This window comes from Saimiri boliviensis, chromosome 7, assembly GCF_048565385.1.
Source record: "Saimiri boliviensis isolate mSaiBol1 chromosome 7, mSaiBol1.pri, whole genome shotgun sequence".
NCBI classification, from domain to species: Eukaryota; Metazoa; Chordata; class Mammalia; order Primates; family Cebidae; genus Saimiri; species Saimiri boliviensis.
In genome coordinates, this window is record NC_133455.1 from 36,872,814 (window position 1) to 36,891,629 (window position 18,816).

The 18,816-nt window shown below is 43.4% G+C and overlaps 1 protein-coding gene across 1 annotated transcript in view; it reads left to right on the forward strand.

The window, feature by feature from the left end:
- HAL (histidine ammonia-lyase) overlaps positions 1-17,731 on the forward strand; it is a 28,766-nt gene extending 11,035 nt beyond the window's left edge. The window contains exons 16-21 of the mRNA XM_010340179.3: positions 3,797-3,862; positions 3,939-4,104; positions 6,611-6,745; positions 14,430-14,538; positions 14,638-14,707; positions 16,043-17,731. Of these exons, the coding sequence (XP_010338481.1) occupies positions 3,797-3,862; positions 3,939-4,104; positions 6,611-6,745; positions 14,430-14,538; positions 14,638-14,707; positions 16,043-16,183 (687 nt within the window). The 3' untranslated portion in view covers positions 16,184-17,731. The remainder of the gene's footprint in view (positions 1-3,796; positions 3,863-3,938; positions 4,105-6,610; positions 6,746-14,429; positions 14,539-14,637; positions 14,708-16,042) is intronic.
- Positions 17,732-18,816: the final 1,085 nt, after the last annotated feature.

The window sequence follows — 18,816 nt, forward strand, 5'->3', positions numbered from 1 at the left end:
AATTATAGAATTACAGCTGGTAATTTTAGAATCTACTGAAGCAATCATTTTGTGTAGCTTCTCAGTTCCATTGCTCCATTTCACAGAGTAAACAAATCAGTAAACAAACCAACCTGAGGCCCAGAGGTTAAGTGACTTTCTTCAGGTCAGAGCTGGTAAGTGGCAGAAGTGGGCCTGGGAACTTTCTCTCAGGTTCCAAGTCTAACATGCTGTACTTAACTTTTTTTTTTTTTTTTAATTGTACTTTAGGTTCTGGGGTACATGTGCAGATTATGCAGGATTGTTGCATAGGTACACACATGGCAAGGTGGTTTGCTGCCTTCATCCCCCGTCACCTCTATCTGGTATTTCTCCCCTCATTATCCCTCCCCGCCCTCATGCTGTACTTTCAAAATAGACCCATTCAAGATTCAAGAAGCTACTTCCAGCACTGGCTGACATGTTTCCTGAAGACACTTGCCCTAAAACCCACTGCTGAGGTTGCTGGTGGAAGGATGAAGATCTAGGTTACAAATGTAACTGCAGAGGCGCTGGACAGTTTATGCAGGCCTCTCTGCTTCCAGTGAGGGCAGTTTGTGCTACACAGAGGTCAGCCTACACTTACCAAAGTATTCATTAAAGAGTTATGGCTTCCCCATCCTGAGGTTTTGGCATTTATTATTATTATTTTTTTGAGAGAAGTCTCACTCTGTCTCCCATATTGCTCAGTGGAACAATCTTAGCTCTCTGCAACCTCCGCCTCGCAGGTTCAAGAGATTCTCCTGCCTCAGCCTCCTGAGTAGCTGGGAGTACAGGTATGCACGACCAGGCCCAGCTAATATTTGTATTTTTAGTAGAGATGAGGTTTTGCCACATTGGCCAGGCTGGTCTTGAACTCCTGACCTCAAGTGATTCACCCGCCTCGGCCTCCCAAAGTGCTGGGATTACAGGCATGAGCGACCACACCCGGCCCCCATCCTGAGTTTTTATTTTTCACTTTACTCAAATTAGTCCTTTTGCATTTGTACAGAGAAATAGTAAGACTGTTTCCGTTTCTCAAGGATGGAGCTCCTGTCTTCCTAACGGTGTGGCTGATCTCAGAGCCATCTGAATTTTGCTATGCAAAGTTCCATGATGGTTTAGTTCTCCAGATGTTGAGGTGATCAGTCAGGAGTCACACCTGCAAAGTTTTCACAGAGACAGCACTGCTTTGGAAGACAAACCCCTTTGGAATCTATTTTTCCTATTCCACATCCCTTAGTTCGAATCCCTGAGAAAGTGCTGAATCAGCAGCCCTGAAAGCAGGTCACGCCTTGGGCTAGCAGAGGGTTATGTGATAGCTGTGTAAGGTTTCCCATGAGATGGTTTTCGTACATCTCGTGGGAAAAGCAAGCTTTCACACAAGCTTACTTCAGAAAGTGTGTTTTATGTTCTTCACATTGTTTTACAGTTAAGTCAAACACACACTAAATAAGCCTCAGGAATTGTGGGTCTCTCCGTTTACCTCAACACCACCCTATCCCCCAAACGGAATAGTAGTTTTTATGAACTCTATGTAGTCTTAGCTCACGTACGAGTCTTTTCACTGTAGGGAAGAGGTATCCATTCTTCATTGACATCATGTCTTTAAAGAGTATGCCACAGTGTTTTTAGAAATTACCATTCAATTACTGGATATGGGGAAGAGGGGTTAATTCCCCACCGAATTCTTCTGCTACCACTTGCCTCAGCAAGAATTTCAACCAAAAGTTCTTTATTTTTTCAATTAAAGATTGCTAATTATTGGTCATGCACGGTGGCTCATGCCTGTAATCCCAATACTTTGGGAAGCTGAGGCAGGTGGGTCACAAGGTCAGGAGTTCGAGACCAGCCTGGCCAACATGGTGAAATCTATCTCTACTAAAAATACAAAAATTAGCCAGCTGTGGTGGCCCAAGCCTGTAGTTCCAGCTACTCAGGAGGCTGAGGATGGAGAATCACTTGAACCCAGGAGACGGAGGTTGCTGTGAGTCAAGATCATGCCACTGCACTCCAGCCTGGATGACAGAGCAAGACTCCGTCTCAAAAGAAAAAAAAATGCTAATTATTGATAAATTTCCAATAGGCTAATATTTGGGAGTTCTCCTGCAATAGTGGCATTACCTGAAATAATATGTTTCTCAATTTTCTATTGCAGATACAGTGCCCCATCACACCATGATGAATATTACGGGAGTTAAATTCAAATTGTTTTAGTCTAATAGCCAACAAACAAACTTGGAACAACCTGAGGACAATAAAACACATTTAAGTTCTAAATTGATGCAGAATTCCATTGCCACAGGGATTGAGAGAATGAAGAGGGGCCTGGGTCCGAGGAGCTAGGTTCAATGGGCTCACAGTGAGACATGCAGAACAGAGTAATCCACACCTGATGAGGTTAATGTAACACATACATCTTCAACTCTTTCAAAGTCAGAACCTTTCTTGCACACAGCAAGTTCTCAGTTAATAAGTAAGGAATATTCTTTCGCCCAGGAGACAAAAATTTGTTCTTTAGAACCAGGAAGGAGCATCTGTTACTGCCTTTTCCTGGGTGCTTGCTGGTTTAAGTAAAGTGCATGGTAGAATAGAATTATCTCAGGCTGGGTTTGGTGGCTCACACCCGTAAATCCAGCACTTTGGGAGGCTGAGGCAGGGGGATCACTTGAGACCAGGAGTTCAAGACCAGCCTGGTCAATATGGGAAAACCCTGTCTCTACTAAAAATACAAAATTAGCCAGGCATGGTGGCACACATCTGTAATCCCAGGCACAAGAATTGCTTGAACTCAGGAGGCAGAGATTGCAATGAGCTGAGATGGCGCCAATGCACTCCAGCCTGGGCAACAGGGTAATACAGAAAATTTTAAAAAATAATTATCTCTTGAGAGGAATAATACTCAGCAAATCTAAACTTGTCATTTACTTAAAATGGATTCATGAGGACATATTGGCCACCATCTGCTGTTGAACGCTGCCACCAGATTACTGAATAAAGAATTTGAAAATTTTCCCAAAATTGATTATTCCAGACATTTGGTAGTTGCTCATCAGCAGAGTTTTCCATTCAACAGATTCTTCTATGGAACCCAAGTTTGCAGTGCCCATTGAAGAAATAGAATTTTTTTTTTTTTTTTTTTGAGACGGAGTTTCACTCTTCTTACCCAGGCTGGAGTGCAATGGCACGATCTCGGCTCACTGCAACCTCCGCCTCCTGGGTTCAAGCAATTCTCCAGCCTCAGCCTCCTGATTAACTGGGATTACAGGCACGCGCCACCATGCCCAGCTAATTTTTTGTATTTTTTAGTAAAGACGGGGTTTCACCATGTTGACCAGGATGGTCTCGATCTCTCGACCTCATGATCCACCCGCCTCAGCCTCCCAAAGTGCTGGGATTACAGGCTTGAGCCACCGCGCCCGGCCAGAATTTGTTTTCAAACAGATTTTTTGGTCTCTGTTTTTAATTTCAGGTTATACACTTTTGGAGGGCAGGTACTAACCACCAGGTCAGTACAGTTATGGTGCTTGAGACTCTAATCTCAAGAGAAAACATCATTTCAAGTTTCATGTTCCTTCTGCTTCCAATTGGGTGTACGTAATCCGCCTTTAAGGCTTTTTTTTTTTTTTTTTTTTTTGCTTTTGTGCCCCTTTATGTCTCTTGCAGGAAGACTTGTTTCTTTCCCTCCGCCCCACATTTGTACATGGACTGCCACCTCCACGTTAAAATGAGGGCAGGAAGGGGTTGTACTTGAATGGGCTGGCAAACGTTATCTTCAAGCCTTAACCTCTTTTGAAAGATGGTCTTCGCCAGTAGGGGAGAGACGATTTCTGGAGGAAACTTCCATGGTGAATACCCGGCCAAAGTAAGCTTTTTAGAACTGCTCTTGACCCAGAAAGCACATTCCAATACAGGCTGACTGAATGGAGACCCTCTTTCAGGCCCTAGACTACTTGGCTATTGGCATCCATGAACTTGCTGCAATCAGTGAGAGAAGAATCGAACGGCTCTGCAATCCCTCCCTCAGTGAGCTGCCTGCCTTCCTGGTGGCCGAAGGTGGTCTGAACTCTGGGTTCATGATAGCCCACTGCACGGCAGCAGCCCTTGGTAAGGACACCATCCTTTTCCCAGAACACATGCCTGTCCGTCTAAGGGTCTTTCTGTTTCGCCTACAAGTATCAAATGTGGTCTGTGACTGAGATCTAACTTTTCATCACTTTTCTTTGCATTCTAGCTCTCTCGGAGAAAAGGTAACAGGTTAACGCTCATATTTTTCAGAAAAAATATTTTAAAACTTTAATACTGTTATATCAAAATATAATAATTCAATAATTATATTTATTGAATTATTATATTTCAAGATAATAATAATAATGGATAATAAGGCTATAATGGATAATTTCTCTGTGGAATGCAATTTGACATTGTATATGAACTTCACCTCTATAGCTTTTTTCCAAATCTCATTTGAAGAGGATCAGAGAAAGACTAAGATGCTTATAGTTAATGGTGAAACTTGAACCAACCTATAATTAAACTTTGGATACATTTCACTAGATATACCAACCACTAAAAACAAAAAGATATTATTGCAACATACAAAAATGCTTATAAGAAGTGAGATAACGTCTATGAAGATTGAGCTTCAATATAGATGATTTCTGATTCACAATTGTAAGAGAAGATTAACACATCAGAACAGTGCCTGGCACTAAGGGCCTCATTTAAGTTCATTCACTTAATTGTCACAACTGTCACCCAAGGTAAGTGCCATTATTGTAACTATAGATGAGTATCTGAAGATCTGAGAGTTAAGTGACTTGCCCAATCTTGTACAGCTAGCAAGATGTAAAGCAGAATTCAAACCCACGAATTTTGACATGCAAAAATGTGCTCTTACTTCGATGAATGAGGATCTCATTTTAATCGATACTTAATCCTAAAATAGGGTTGTCAAATTTAACAAACAAAAACACAGGATGACCAGTTAAATTTGAATTATTTGGGACACACTTATACTACGAAAATTAGGTTTTTAATCTAAAATCAAAATTTAACTGGGCATTCTGTACTTTATCAAACAACTCTACGCTGAAAGGCAGGATAGCGAGAGTCATTATGTGCAAAGACATAATGATCTTTGACATTATGATCAGAAGCCCAGTGCTGTTATTTACTAGCTGTGTGAGCCTCTTTAGCCTGCTGATCCTCAGTTTACCCCTGCATAAAATGGAGATGATACATTTACTTAAGGGGGTTGTTTGGAGGATTAAATGAATTGATGCATATAAAGCCTGGCACATCGTAAGCACTCAATGAATACTAGTTGCTATTAATATTATTCCCAACCAACACAACCAACAAAGAGCCACTCAATCCACCTCCTCTGACCCAGTATCTTCATTTGTTCACTTGCTTATTAATAAAATACCCCTTTAAGAGTAGAAACTTCTCACAATAACACGGTAATAGGGGAGTAGTCATCGATTTCTAGAGAACATGATGGACATTGGGAAGACTCATTTGAATATGTTTTAATTTCCCAAGCTGCCTATTGAGGTTGTGTGGCTTGCTTTCACTGCAGTAAAATTGGATTTTTTTCTTGGCCCCTGTAAGTTATCTTTCTGAACAAGCCTCACCACAGGTTGCTTATCCATACAGTCCTCAGTTTAGGGTCCAAGGACTTGGGACTTACAGTGCTGAAATCTGGAAAGTCCTTGGAAACCAGCATGACCATGATAAACTAGCATGGCCCTAGTTTAAAGCAAGATCATCTTAGGATACGATCCCATACAGCATGGAAAACAACCGAAGCTTCACTCATGACCACCCTTAAAGCCTGAGAAAGAGGAGAAGAGCCTTTGAGTCTGACCTTTCCTGACTTCTAAGCTAGGGTGAGGAAACTTCATAATCTAAGTCCTTGCTACTTAGAGTATAGTCCTCAGACCAACAATATGGCCATCACCTGAGAGTTTGTTAGAACAGCAAAATCTCAGACCCCACCCAAAGCTCAGTGGCTTTGTTATAACAAGGTCCCCGAGTGATTCATGTGCACAGGAAAGCTTGAGTCCCGAGTCTTGGTCCTCCCTAGAATCCCCCCACCTCCCAGATATTTCTGGCAGTCATTGAGCCCGTTTAAACCCCGAACCCCCACTTACAACATCCTTAAACAGTCTAATGTGTTAAATCTTCTTGCCCAAGATTTGTGGGTCCAGCCTCAGTCGCTAAATGCCACGCCTGAATTCTGGTGACACAACAAATTGATCTCAAGCTCCTGAAAGTGGCCATCAGGTCTCTTTCTCCCCTAGTCTCCCTGGCATGCTAAATGCCTCCCAGGTTTTCAGCTCGGCTTTTTTTACATTAGAGTTCCCAGCTCCCCCGTCCTGGTCTTACCTCAGAACTCACTATTGCTTTAGAGTTCTCACTTGGGGTAAAAAAAAAAAACCAACCTGCTTCCTTTCCCCAAAGCAACTTTCCACCATCAGTGCTTGGATAATGGCCAAGATCTTCTGAAGAGGGTATCCCAGACTGTGGAGATTCTGTGGAAGCCACGGGTCCTTTTGGCAGCTCTTCCCATGAGGAACACTTCTTAACTGGCACTGGTCTCTTGCAGTTTCTGAGAACAAGGCTCTATGCCATCCCTCGTCTGTTGACTCCCTCTCCACCAGCGCGGCCACGGAGGACCACGTCTCCATGGGAGGATGGGCAGCGAGGAAGGCCCTCAGGGTCATTGAGCACGTGGAGCAAGGTAATGCTAATGAGTCCGGGATGGTGAACCTCCCTGATAGACCACTGTGCCCGTGGTTCTTGAGAGAGATTTCCGGCCAGCAGCATCAGCATCACCTGGGAACTTGTTAGGAAGGCAGACTCTCAGGCCTCCTTCCAGATGGCTAATTCAGAAACTCCAGGACGAGAGGGGAGCAACCCGTGTTTAACCAACCCTCCAGGTGATTCTGATCTTCACTAAAGATTAAGAAACAGCCATGCAGAACTTAGCTGGTCCCTTGGCTGGCATTTTTTGGAATTTTTTCTTTTTCTTTTTTTCCTTTTTGACAGGATCTCTGTCTGCCACCCAGGCTGGAGTGCAGTGATGCATCTGTAGCTCACTGCAGCCTTGAACTCCTGGGCCCAAGTGATCCTCCTTCCTTTGCCTCCTAAATAATTGAGCCCACAGGCAGGTACCACCACACCTGGCTAATTTTTAAATTATTTGTAAAGATGGGGTCTTGCTGTGTTGCCTCGGCTGGTCTCAAAATCTTGGCCTCAAGCAATCCCCTGACCTCACCCTCCCAAAGTCCAAAGTGATTTTGCTTTTTTAAAATGAGATTTTTAAAACATCCTCCATGTGGAGAGAAGCATACCACGAACTCTCACACACCCCACCTTGATTCGACAGCACGTTTGCTTCATTTTTTTCTTTTTCTTTTTCTTTTCTCAAATTACTTTCAAGCAAATCCTCAACATTCTATCATTTTATTTCTGCATATTTTCTCTCTTAAGTACGAATGCCTTCTAATTTATCATGATGCCATTATCACACCCAACAAAATTCAACAATAAATCCTATGATCACCACTAAACACATATTCAAATGTTCCTCATTAATGTCTTTACAGTGAGTTTGTTCAAATCAGGATTCACGGCCCATGTTTCAAATTTGATTATCATGGTTTTAAGGGTCTTTTAATCTAGAATAGTCCCCCTTCTCTCTTATTATTTTTATTTTTATTTTTTATGTCATTGACTAGTTAGAAACCCAGGTTAGTTTTTCTGGAGAAAGACTGATATTCTGGATTGACATGTTGGTTTCCTTGTGATATCACTTTTTAACTTGTTCTTTGTCCCATGCATTTCATGTACATTGCAGTTGACCCTAAGAAAGTGGTAAGATTTAGATCCAACCCTTTTAGCAGAAATACTTCAAAAAGAAAGTTGTGGTAGGCCAGCCTCTCTGCTATGCTATCTTCATTGCTGCTTATTTTGTGAATCTTTTTTTTTTTCTTTTTGGAGACAGTTTTACTCTGTCACCCAGGCTGGAGTGCAGTGGTGCGGCCTCAGCTCACTGCAACCTCTCCCTCCCAGGTTCAAGTGATTCTCCTGCCTCAGCCTCCCAAGTAGCTGGGACTACAGGTGCATACCACCAAGCCAATTTTTGTATTTTTAGTAGAGATAGGGTTTTACCAGTTGGCCAGGCTGGTCTCGAACTCCTGACCTCAATTGATCCACCCACCTCAGCCTCCCAAAGTATTGGGATTATGGGCATGAGCTACCATGCTGGTCCTGTTTGTTTTGCTTTTTAAGGAAAGAGAAATGGCTTTCCTTTAGGCATTTTTCTCTAAGTTTATCCAATAGTATTGGAGGCAGATGGCTGATAAAAGAATATCTCAATTTGAAGATAAATGTGAGAGTTGAGTCCTTTTTTTGGTAATGGTTGTATTGAGATATAATTCACGTACCTTTTTTTTTTTTTTTGAGATAGAGTCTCACTCTGTCGACAGGCGCCAGGCTGGAGTGCAGTGGCACAATCTCGGCTCACTGCAACCTCCACCTCCTGGGTTCAAGCAATTCTTCTGCCTCAGCCTCCTGAGTAACTGGGACTACAGGCGTGTGTCACCACGCCCAACTAATTTTTGTATTTTTAGTAGAGACGGGGTTTCACCATGTTGGTTAGGATGGTCTCGATCTCTTGACCTCATGATCCACCTGCCTCGGCCTCCCAAAGTGCTGGGATTACAGCACTTTGAGCCACCGCGCCCAGCCGATTCACATATCTTATAATTCACCCACTTAAACTGTACAGTTTAATGGTTTTAGTATATTGACAGAGTTATGCATCCATCGCCACAATCAGTTTTAGAACATTTGCATCAGCCCACAAGGAAACCTGTGTTTCCTGTATTTCAGGTCTGACCTCCCTGTGCTCCCTACTCCCCCGTCCTAGTCCTCGTCCGAATCTACTTTCTGTCTCTGTCTTTGTTTTTGTTTGTTTTCCTATTCTGGACATTTCAGGTGAATGGAATCCCTTAGTCTTTTGTGTCTGGCTTATTTCAGCTAGTAAAATGTTTTTCTTTTCTAATTTTTCATATAATCTTGCTCCTTCTAATGGTAAAACGTGTTCAAGGCTCATTCATGTTGTAGCATGAATCAGTTCATTATTCCTTTTTATACCAGAATAATATTCCATTATGTGAAGATACCACATTTCATTTATCCCATTGTATAGTCGATTTGTTTCCACCTTTTGGCTAATAGGAATAGTCCTCTATGAATATGTACAAGTTTCCGTGTGGAAGTATGTTTTCATTTCTCTAGGGTGGAATTGCTGGGTCATATGGTAACTCTATGTTTATCTTTTTAGGAGCTTCCCGACTGTTTCTCAACGTGGCTACACCATGTTCTGTTCCCAGCAGCAGTATTTGAGGGTTGTGATTTCTCCACATCCTTGCCAGCACTTTTTTATTTTTTTGAGACAGGGTCTCCTCTGTCACCCAGGCTGGTGTGCAGTGGCATGAACACGGCCCACTGAAGCCTTGACCTCCTGGTATTAAACAGTCATCCCACCTCAGCCTCCTGAGTAACTGGGACCACAGTCATGGGCCACCCTGCCCAGCTAATATTTTTATTTTTTTGTAGAGTTGGGGTCTTGCTATGTTGCCCAGGCTAGTCTCAAACTCCTGGGCTCAAATGATCCTCCTACCTCAGCTCCCAAAGTGCTGGGCTTACAGTAAGGGGCCACCACGCCTGGCCTAGCACTGGTTATTATCAATCTACCACAATATGTTCCTTATCTTTAATCTTCACATGGATTCTCTATTGAACATGTTGCTCTGGTCTAAAGCGTAGAGTCACCCTTATCCAGTTCATTAGCAAATCAATTCTGCCACCAAATCCAGCCTCTGCCATCTCCTTCTGATAGGTCCCGTTGTTTTCTTAAAATTATTTTTTAAATGGCTCTTGGTTACTCTCATTTTAATTTTTTTCTTTTTCTTTTTAGATGGATCTTAGTCCCCTTCTTTTCACTACTGTTTCTCTCTAGTCACCACACACAATAAAGCAGAGTGAGCTTTTGAAAGGACGATTTAGACCACACCAGTCCCCTATGGAAAACTACCAGTTACTTTCTATTGCTCAAGACAACATTCAGCCCCCTTACTGAAGCCAAGGGTAACATGCTGGCTACATGATCCAGCTTCTGCCTCTCACTGCAACCTCTCTCCATCCCATTTTCAGTCCTGGAACCCCAGTGTTGTTCTTGCATCTGCCAACAAATGCATCCCTACCTCAGCACCTTGCTGGACTGCTTGCTTGCAGCACTGGTCCCAAGGACTTCACTCGTTCTGTCTATGGAACTGCCTAGATTTCATCTGAGATGCCTCCCCTGTCTTCCCCAGCTAAAGCAGCGGCCATTCTTTCCTCTGTTTCTTGTTGTTTTCCTAACAGCACTTGGTATAATACCTGTGATACACTGAGGCTTGTCTTTCCCAGTAAAATACAAGGTCTATGGGGCAGGGATCTTGTCTGTCTTGATCACATCCCTAGATGGACCTAGAACATCTAGAACAGTGACTGGCCCATATGTTTGGACGATAATAAAGTTAGCACTGTAGGTCCAAATTATAGATCCAGCTTGTCCAATGTGGTTCTCTACTTTTAGAGAGGTGCCGTTGGCAGGTATGTTTATTGTTACTTAAGTATGCTTTGTCTGCAGATATTAAACAAATACTATAAATCCTGGAATCCGGCAATGCTGGATATAGAGCATATTGCGGTGCCTAGTGATTCTGTGTTGCACGGGTAACTAGTGTGGGAACACAGAAGGAATAATTCCACCTGATTGGGCTGGAAAGACATCCAGCACTTGAGCACAGTGGATTAAACAGTGACTGAGATGTACTTGGCCTCTGCCCTCTTAGAAAAGTAAGTCTAGCCAGAGAAGTGGATATTGGACAACACAGTAACTTTTCATAGCACGTAACAAAATGATAAGAACAGTTCTAGGAGGAAATAACTTAACCTGATCTAGGCTGAAGGAACCAGAAAAGGTATTGCTGAAGGAGTATTTAAGATTAAGGCCTAAACAGAAAGTGGAGCCCCCTAGTGTTTGTGTGTGTGTGTGTGTGTGTGTGTGTGTGCGCGCGTGTGTGTGCATGCGCGCATGAGTAAAAGTGCCATATTAGTTTTGCAAGGAAAAGGAAAGGGGATGTGCACAAAATAAATTGTCTTGGGATATACTGAGATGGGACATCCAAGTACAGATGCCAGAGCTCAGGAAAGTCTTGAGATCTCCCCTCACCTCCTGTCCCCTCTGCTCCCCTCCCCTCCGCTCCCATCCCTTCCCCTCACTTTCCCTCCCCTTCCCTCCCCTCCCTTCCCTTTCCCTCCCCTCCCCTCCCCTTCCCTCCCTTCCCCTCCCCTCTCCTCTTTCTGTTTGCACTTTTTTGTCGCTCTGTAATCCAGGCTGAAGGGCAGTGGTGCAATCTCAGATCACTGCAACCTCTGCCTCCCGGGCTCAAGCAATCCTCTTGCCTTCAGGGTAGTTGGACTACAGGCATGTGCCACCAGTGGGCCCAGCTGATTTTTATGTTTTTGGTAGAGATGGGGTTTTGCCATGTTGCCCAGGCTGGTCTCGAACTCCTGAGCTCAAGCGATCCACCCACCTTGGCTTTCCAAAATCCTGGGATTGCAAGCGTGAGCAACCGCACCCAGCCACGTTCTGGGATTACTGGTGAAGGTCAGCGGTCTCTGCACAGAGGCAGCTGAAAACTACTAGACATAAGGAGAGAATACCAGGAAAGGAACCTTGCATTCCAGAGAAAAGGCCCTACCTAATAGCCTACGGAAGGAGGGAGGGAAACCTTTTCAAAGGGAACAGCTTCAAGAGCTCAGGGTAGCAGAGGTCTGCAAGGTCAAGAGAAGCATCTCTTTTTTTTTTTTTTTTTTTTTTTTTTTGAGACGGAGTTTCGCTCTCGTTACCCAGGCTGGAGTGCAATGGCGCGATCTCGGCTCACCGCAACCTCCGCCTCCTGGGCTCAGGCAATTCTCCTGCCTCAGCCTCCTAAGTAGCTGGGATTACAGGCAAGCGCCACCATGCCCAGCTAACTTTTTGTATTTTTAGTAGAGACGGGGTTTCACCTTGTTGACCAGGATGGTCTCGATCTCTCGACCTCGTGATTCACCCGCCTCGCCTCCCAAAGTGCTGGGATTACAGGCTTGAGCCACCGCGCCCGGCCGAAGCATCTCTTTTTTAGAGAAAGGAACACAGGTATAAATTAGCCTCAGAGACAGATAAAATGAATAGTGTTCAAATTTTAAAACTTTGAGAACATATTTGTAATACCATCTAAGTAGAACATATGTTTGCAATATACCTAAGTGGTACCATTATTTATTTGCTTAGGATTGTTTTAATTCATGTGACTTATACTCCGTTAAGGTGAAGAAAATAATCATATAAAATTAGAAGGTGTATCCACGGTTCTTCCGATATGTGTTTTCAGTGTGTTCAAGGATGTTTTCTGGAGGATTGAAGATGGTTATTAGGCCACAGAATATCAGCCTATTTCAAAATAAATGAGAGCCATTTGAAATATATCCAGCAAAATCAAGATGCATCACACCCCTTGAATTTCTAACAAGGAAGTGTCAGTTAAAAATTCCAGTTGATGGATTCAGGGAGAACTGCTGGTTACAAATAGCAACAAAGAGCATTTAACCAAATGTTGCAGAGGTAGCCACATAAGGTTTTCCTGACAGGCTTTACATTTATCTTGCAGTTTTTTCTGTCTTCGACATTGCTTATCAGACCATGTTTCTCTTGAGGTAACATCGTATCACCAACACATATTGAACATTTATTGTGTGCATTCAGTCTTTCAATTCATTTAACCTGAACAATAAGCCAAAAAGGTATGTACTATTATTCCGTTTTATAACAGGAAACTGAGGCAGAAGTTAAATAACGTGCCCAAGGTTGTGCAGCTGATAAATGGCAATGCTAGAATTGAATCTCAGGCAGTTGGCTCAAGTTCACTGTCTTAACCACTCTGCTCTGCTGCCATATGGATTCCAAAAAATGAACTAGCATCTTCATGAGCGAGTGGACGTATCTGCAAGATTGCTTCGTATGTCCTGTGGAAGTTATGTCAGAATGAAATCTCTGTGAGTTGGGAGTATGCCACTTTAGTCAGATCTCTATAATACCTGTGAAGTTTGGGACTGGGGAATAGGGCCATTGTTTGGCAATAAGGCAGGATTTATTCTAGTCATCGAAGTGGCTTTACATGAATAATATCTCTTCTCACCCACCAACTCCTCACTCAACTTCTTTGATCAAGATGGATGACAACTGTTTCCTATTTCCACCTTTATGTAAATTTCAAGTTGCTTTGAGTTTTGCTCTTCTCTTTGGCTTGAAATACTTGGCACATAGACCTCTGTCAAGGATTTGAAGGAGTCAGTGAATGAGCAAGTGAGTCTTTAGTTGCCCGGAAACTAACTCTGTAATGTCCGTTTCGAGCCTTCAAGCTTAAAGGTTCTCAAGTCCGCTAAAGCAGAAGTTCTAGAAATTAGGAATCTGTGTATTGTCTTTCTTTAGCTAAGAACACTTACTAAATGTGCCATACCTGCAATAAATTCTGAATATTGAAATCTGTATTTCTCTATATTTGTCCCAGTCTAGGTTATGAAGAGGTTTTTATTGAAATACAATTCAAGGTTAAACCACTTTGGATTCCGTGATTTGACAAGAAAATTCATTTAGAAGCTTAAAGTTGATCAGACTGTCTAGGTGGTTAACTCAAATAGAGTATTAAAAACATTTGACTTCTTGTCTTTCAATTTATAAAGTACATTATGAGCTCTGGTGAGTGCAGACAGGTCACAATGGGAGACAATGAACTTGTGGAATTCATTGTGGATCTGGAAGTAATTTTTCATCTTCTAGTCCAATATCCCCACCCTGCAATTCGTATGGAATTGGAAACCATGAGAAGTTAGGCATCTCGATGAAATGCATACAATTAGGTAATAGAGCTGCTGCTCAAGATGAGGATCAGCTATTCTTTTTGACTTCCTTCCCTACCCACATAACCCAAACTTGGCCAGCAAACCTTGGTTAGAGGATGTTAACAGGGGACATGGAAGACTTTGCTAGCACAGATGAATGCGCAGCTTCCTGGGTAGGTGTGCAGGTCTGGTAATTATTCAGGTAAATGTCTCAATTCTTCCGGTTCTCAGCATTAAAGATACAGTCAGGGGGTTAGAAAACAGATTAAAATGGCAAATAAATACCAAAGCAACTTCATTCTATCCATAGACAGAGAGCAAACCATCTGTTAGTTGGCTGGTGATGGCTGTCAACTTTGGGAAATCCACATTCTTCAAGCATGAAGTTAGACTTTCGTCAGCTACCCTCTTGGAATTTCTTGTTTCAGTGCTGGCCATTGAGCTTCTTGCAGCCTGCCAGGGCATAGAGTTTCTACGTCCCCTGAAAACAACCACTCCGCTGGAGAAGGTCTATGACCTAGTACGCTCTGTTGTAAGGTAAACTCAAACAGGTCTCTGAAATTTGCATCATTTCAGCACCGTGAACCTTGGCAGGGCTTACTGTTTGGCTGATGGGTGCCTGTGCTCTCTCTGTAGGCCCTGGATAAAAGATCGCTTCATGGCCCCGGACATCGAGGCAGCACATGGGCTGCTCCTGGAGCAGAAGGCAAGCTGTCCCTTTGGCTTGTTTCTTAATTTTTAATTGTTATGTAATCCTAGCACTTTGGGAGGCTGAGGCGGGTGGATCACCTGAGGTCAGGACTTCAAGACCAACCTGACCAACATGATAAAACCCCGTCTCTACTAAAAATACAAAAAAAAAAAATTAGCAAGGTGTGGTGGCAGTCACCTGTAATCTCAGCTATTCGGGAGGCTGAGGCATGAGAATCGCTTGAATCTGGGAGGTGGAGGTTGCAGTGAGCCAAGATTGCGTCACTGCACTCCAGCCTGGGGGATAGAGTGAGACTCTGTCTCAATAAATAAATAAATAAATAATAAGCAAAGGGGTTGGTGAGTGGGAGGTAAAAAGTAACCAAGGACCTGAGGCAGTGTCTCTCTAACATTAATGTGGATGTGAATCTGCTGGGCATCTTTTTAAAATGCAGGTGTGAATTCAGTGGGTCTGGGGTGAAGGCCAAGATTCTGACTTGTCCCAGGTGATGCTGGTACTTCGGGGGCACAGGCCACACTTTGAGTAGCAGGGACAAAGGAACAGAGCACCTGTGGCATGGAAATAGGACAACAGAGAAATTCAATTCACTGCCTTTTATCGTTTAAGGCTTGCTTTAGAAAACACACAGGTCCAGGCCATGTGTGGTGGCTCACACCTGTAATCCCAGCACTTTGGGAAGCCGAGGTGGGCAGATCACTTAAGGCCAGGAGTTCGAGACCAGGCTGGCCAACATGGTGAAACCCCACCTCTACTCAAAATACAAAAATAAGCCAGGCCTGGTGGCAAGCACCTGTAATCCCAGCTACTCAGGAGGCTGAGGCACAAGAATTGCTTGAACCTGGGAGGTGAAGGTTGCAGTGAGCTGAGATCATGCTACTGCATACCAGCCTGGGTGACAAAGTAAGACTCCATCTCACAGAAAAAGAAAACACACACACACACACACATACACACACACACACACACACACACACATCCTGTTAGATGTTAGACCCTGGAGCAATGTCCCTTCACTATGTCCACACTGAATTCCCTGGGTTTTGTTTGTTATTTGCTTGCTGGCTTGTTTTGCTTTGGAAAAGTATGCAGCTTAAAATCTTTATGATGACTTTAGAAAGTTTTAGACTTTGTATATTTAAAGTCTTTAAGGCAACCAAAGACTAATTGACACAGGCCATGTGTCAAATGGCTTAGAATAAAAGCAAGCAAACAGCAGCTGTGTGTCCAGTCCTCTAGAGAGGAAGTTTTGACTTCGGATGAAGTTGATGTTTAATAGCATGTGGAAACAAGGTCGTCGATATTTCAACGTTGTTTTGTCCTTGCTTTCAGGTTTGGGAAGTAGCTGCACCCTACATTGAAAAATACAGAATGGAACATATTCCAGAATCCAGACCTCTTTCTCCAACAGCCTTTTCACTGCAATCTCTGCGCAAGAAATCCACCAAAATCCCAGAGTCTGAGGATCTTTAACGGGCTTTGTCATGGAGTGGCAGATCAGAGGGCAGTTTGTTTAGCACAAAGCAATACTAGGCTGAAGGAGAGACCTGAGAACTTTCCTAGGTAGATCAATCCATTGTATAATTCAGTTCTTTTAACACCTGCTTTGGCTAGGCTGATGGTAGCATTATAGTTGCTAAATTCAGTACTGTGTTCTTGTCATGGTTAGAGACACACCAGGTATTTTCAGATTTTAGGAATTTTTTTTTCTTTCTTAACAATTTCAATAGGCTACTCACTCTTTTTTTTTAAAGATGGGATTTCACCATGTTGGTCAGGCTGGTCTTGAACTCCCGACCTCAGGTGATCCACCCACCTTGGCCTCCAAAGTGCTTGGATTACAGGTGTGAGCCACCATGCCCAGCCTAGGCCACTCACTCGTAAGGGTGAGAAGAATAACCACACTTGTATGTGTCTGTTTTTTGCTTTCAGCATTAGATGAATTCATATTTGGAAACAGATTGATAGTATTGTTTTTCTAAAAAATTAGACTTTAGTTAACCTTATTATTATTTTTTAAATTTGCTTCACCAAGCTCTCTACCAGTTGATTTTCTTTGGCTGATTTGACTTTGCATGCTATGCCTTCATATGCCTTCATAAATCACCATTTCAAGTCATAATTTGTCCTTCAGCTGCTTTTTTCTTCTATTAATTGGAATAGTCAGTAGGTCTTAAGCTATCAAATAGAGATGAAAACCAACAGCAATTTCATGTGCAAAGGAGATAAGGAATGAATATAAAGATTGCTATTTGGGCGGCTCTTATTAAACTGTGCATTTTGTATTTATCACTACACATATCCCTAAAATGCTTGCACTGGAGTTTGAGGTTAGCATTTTCACTTCCTGGGTGTTAGTACTCTATTCACATTCTTATTGCAACCCTCCTCATTTCACAGATTAGGCATCGCTGGGGATTGACCCACGTCCTTTCTGTAATGGTAATCATTAAAAGGAGTCCTACTGACAAAGGTCAGATGGAGCCCCGAATGTATTACCCAATCTGCTTTTTCCCCCAAGAAGAAGATAAAGGACCTTCAGGGACGGCTTAAGTGTTATCTGTCCAGATGAAGGATGGGTCACATGTCCTCTTGGCTTCCCAAGGCTAAGCTTTGTGACTTTGCACCCATCTGTGCATCTGTGCGCAAGGTCCTCCAAGTGGTCTGAAACCATGGCTCTAAAAAGTGCAGCTGGTAGAGACGAGGACAGACACACTTGCCAGCTTGCCTGATTGCTGTCTAAAATGGGCCCAACAGTGGATTTCACAATAGCATTTTCACTCTTTAGATTTGCAGCTTGTCCACAGGAAAGGTGGAAACTGAAGTGAAAACTGCTGCCCACAGCAATTCAGGGAGCAGAAAGTGCTGAGGAGCCTGTTTACCTAAAGGTTATTCCTGGTACTATTCTTTGTCAAAATGTGGACACACACGGGTGAGATTTGTGCATGATCATCCATGAGCTGCTGTTGAGCCAGTAAACCCCAGGGAACGCTGGATTCTCATGGCCTCTGCGGTCCTCTGTGTCAAAACGACACTGTGGCCAGGCATGGTGGCTCATGCCTGTAATCCCAGCACTTTGAGAGGCCAAGGGGGGTGGATCAGGAGGTCAAGAGACCGAGACCATCCTGGCCAACATGGTGAACGTTGGTCCCGTTTCTACTAAAAATACAAAAATTAGCTGGGTGTGGTGGTACATGCCTGTAGTCCCAGCTACTCAGGAGGCTGAGGCAGGGGAATCACTTGAACCCTGGAGGTAAAGGTTGCAGTGAGCCGAGATTGTACCACTGCACTCCAGCCTGGTGACAGAGTGAGACTCAGCCTCTAAAAAAAAAAAAATGACACGTTGTCACTGAGTTTTCTACATAGCCCTATTAGTAACCAACAGCACATGCCTTCAAAGGAACTTCAAGGTAAACATGGAATAAACTAACTCTCAATTGTCTCATGGTGCCCCTTATTCTTAGGTTTTTATAGCAAAGTTTAGTGCCTCTAACAGCAGTTAATCAAGCTCCTGAAGGATTCAGCTGACGGATGTTAACTGCCTTTAGAAATATGCTTGACTCAATACACTCTTTCCCACTGAGTAGTAATGAAAGAATTGGAGGCATCAGGATTTCCTCCCCAGCCCTGCAGGCTCACCTGGGCTTCATCACAAGTTGTCTCAGGGCAGCCAGAAGAAGCAAACCCTAAAGCCCAAGGGCTTTTCAAGATCCTGTTGTGTCACATTCGCTAACATCCTGTTGGCTAAAGCAACTCATATGCCAGGCACAGAGTCAATTTGGAAGAGTACCACTTAAGGGCATGGGTGTGCAATTTGGTGTGATCCATGAGTCCATATCTGCCAATCTACCACATGCATAAAATCCCATCGCAGGATGGGGCAGTAGCTCCCGCCTGTAATCCCAGCGCTTTAGGAGGCCACGGCAGGTAGATCACGAGGTCAGGAGTTCGAGACCAGCCTGGCCAAGATGGTAAAACCCAATCTCTACTAAACATACAAAAATTAGCTGGGCATGGTGGCGAGCTTGTAATCCCAGCTACTCAGGAGGCTGAAGCAGGAGAATTCAAGCAGGCTTGAATCCAGGTGACAGAGGTTGCAGTGAGCC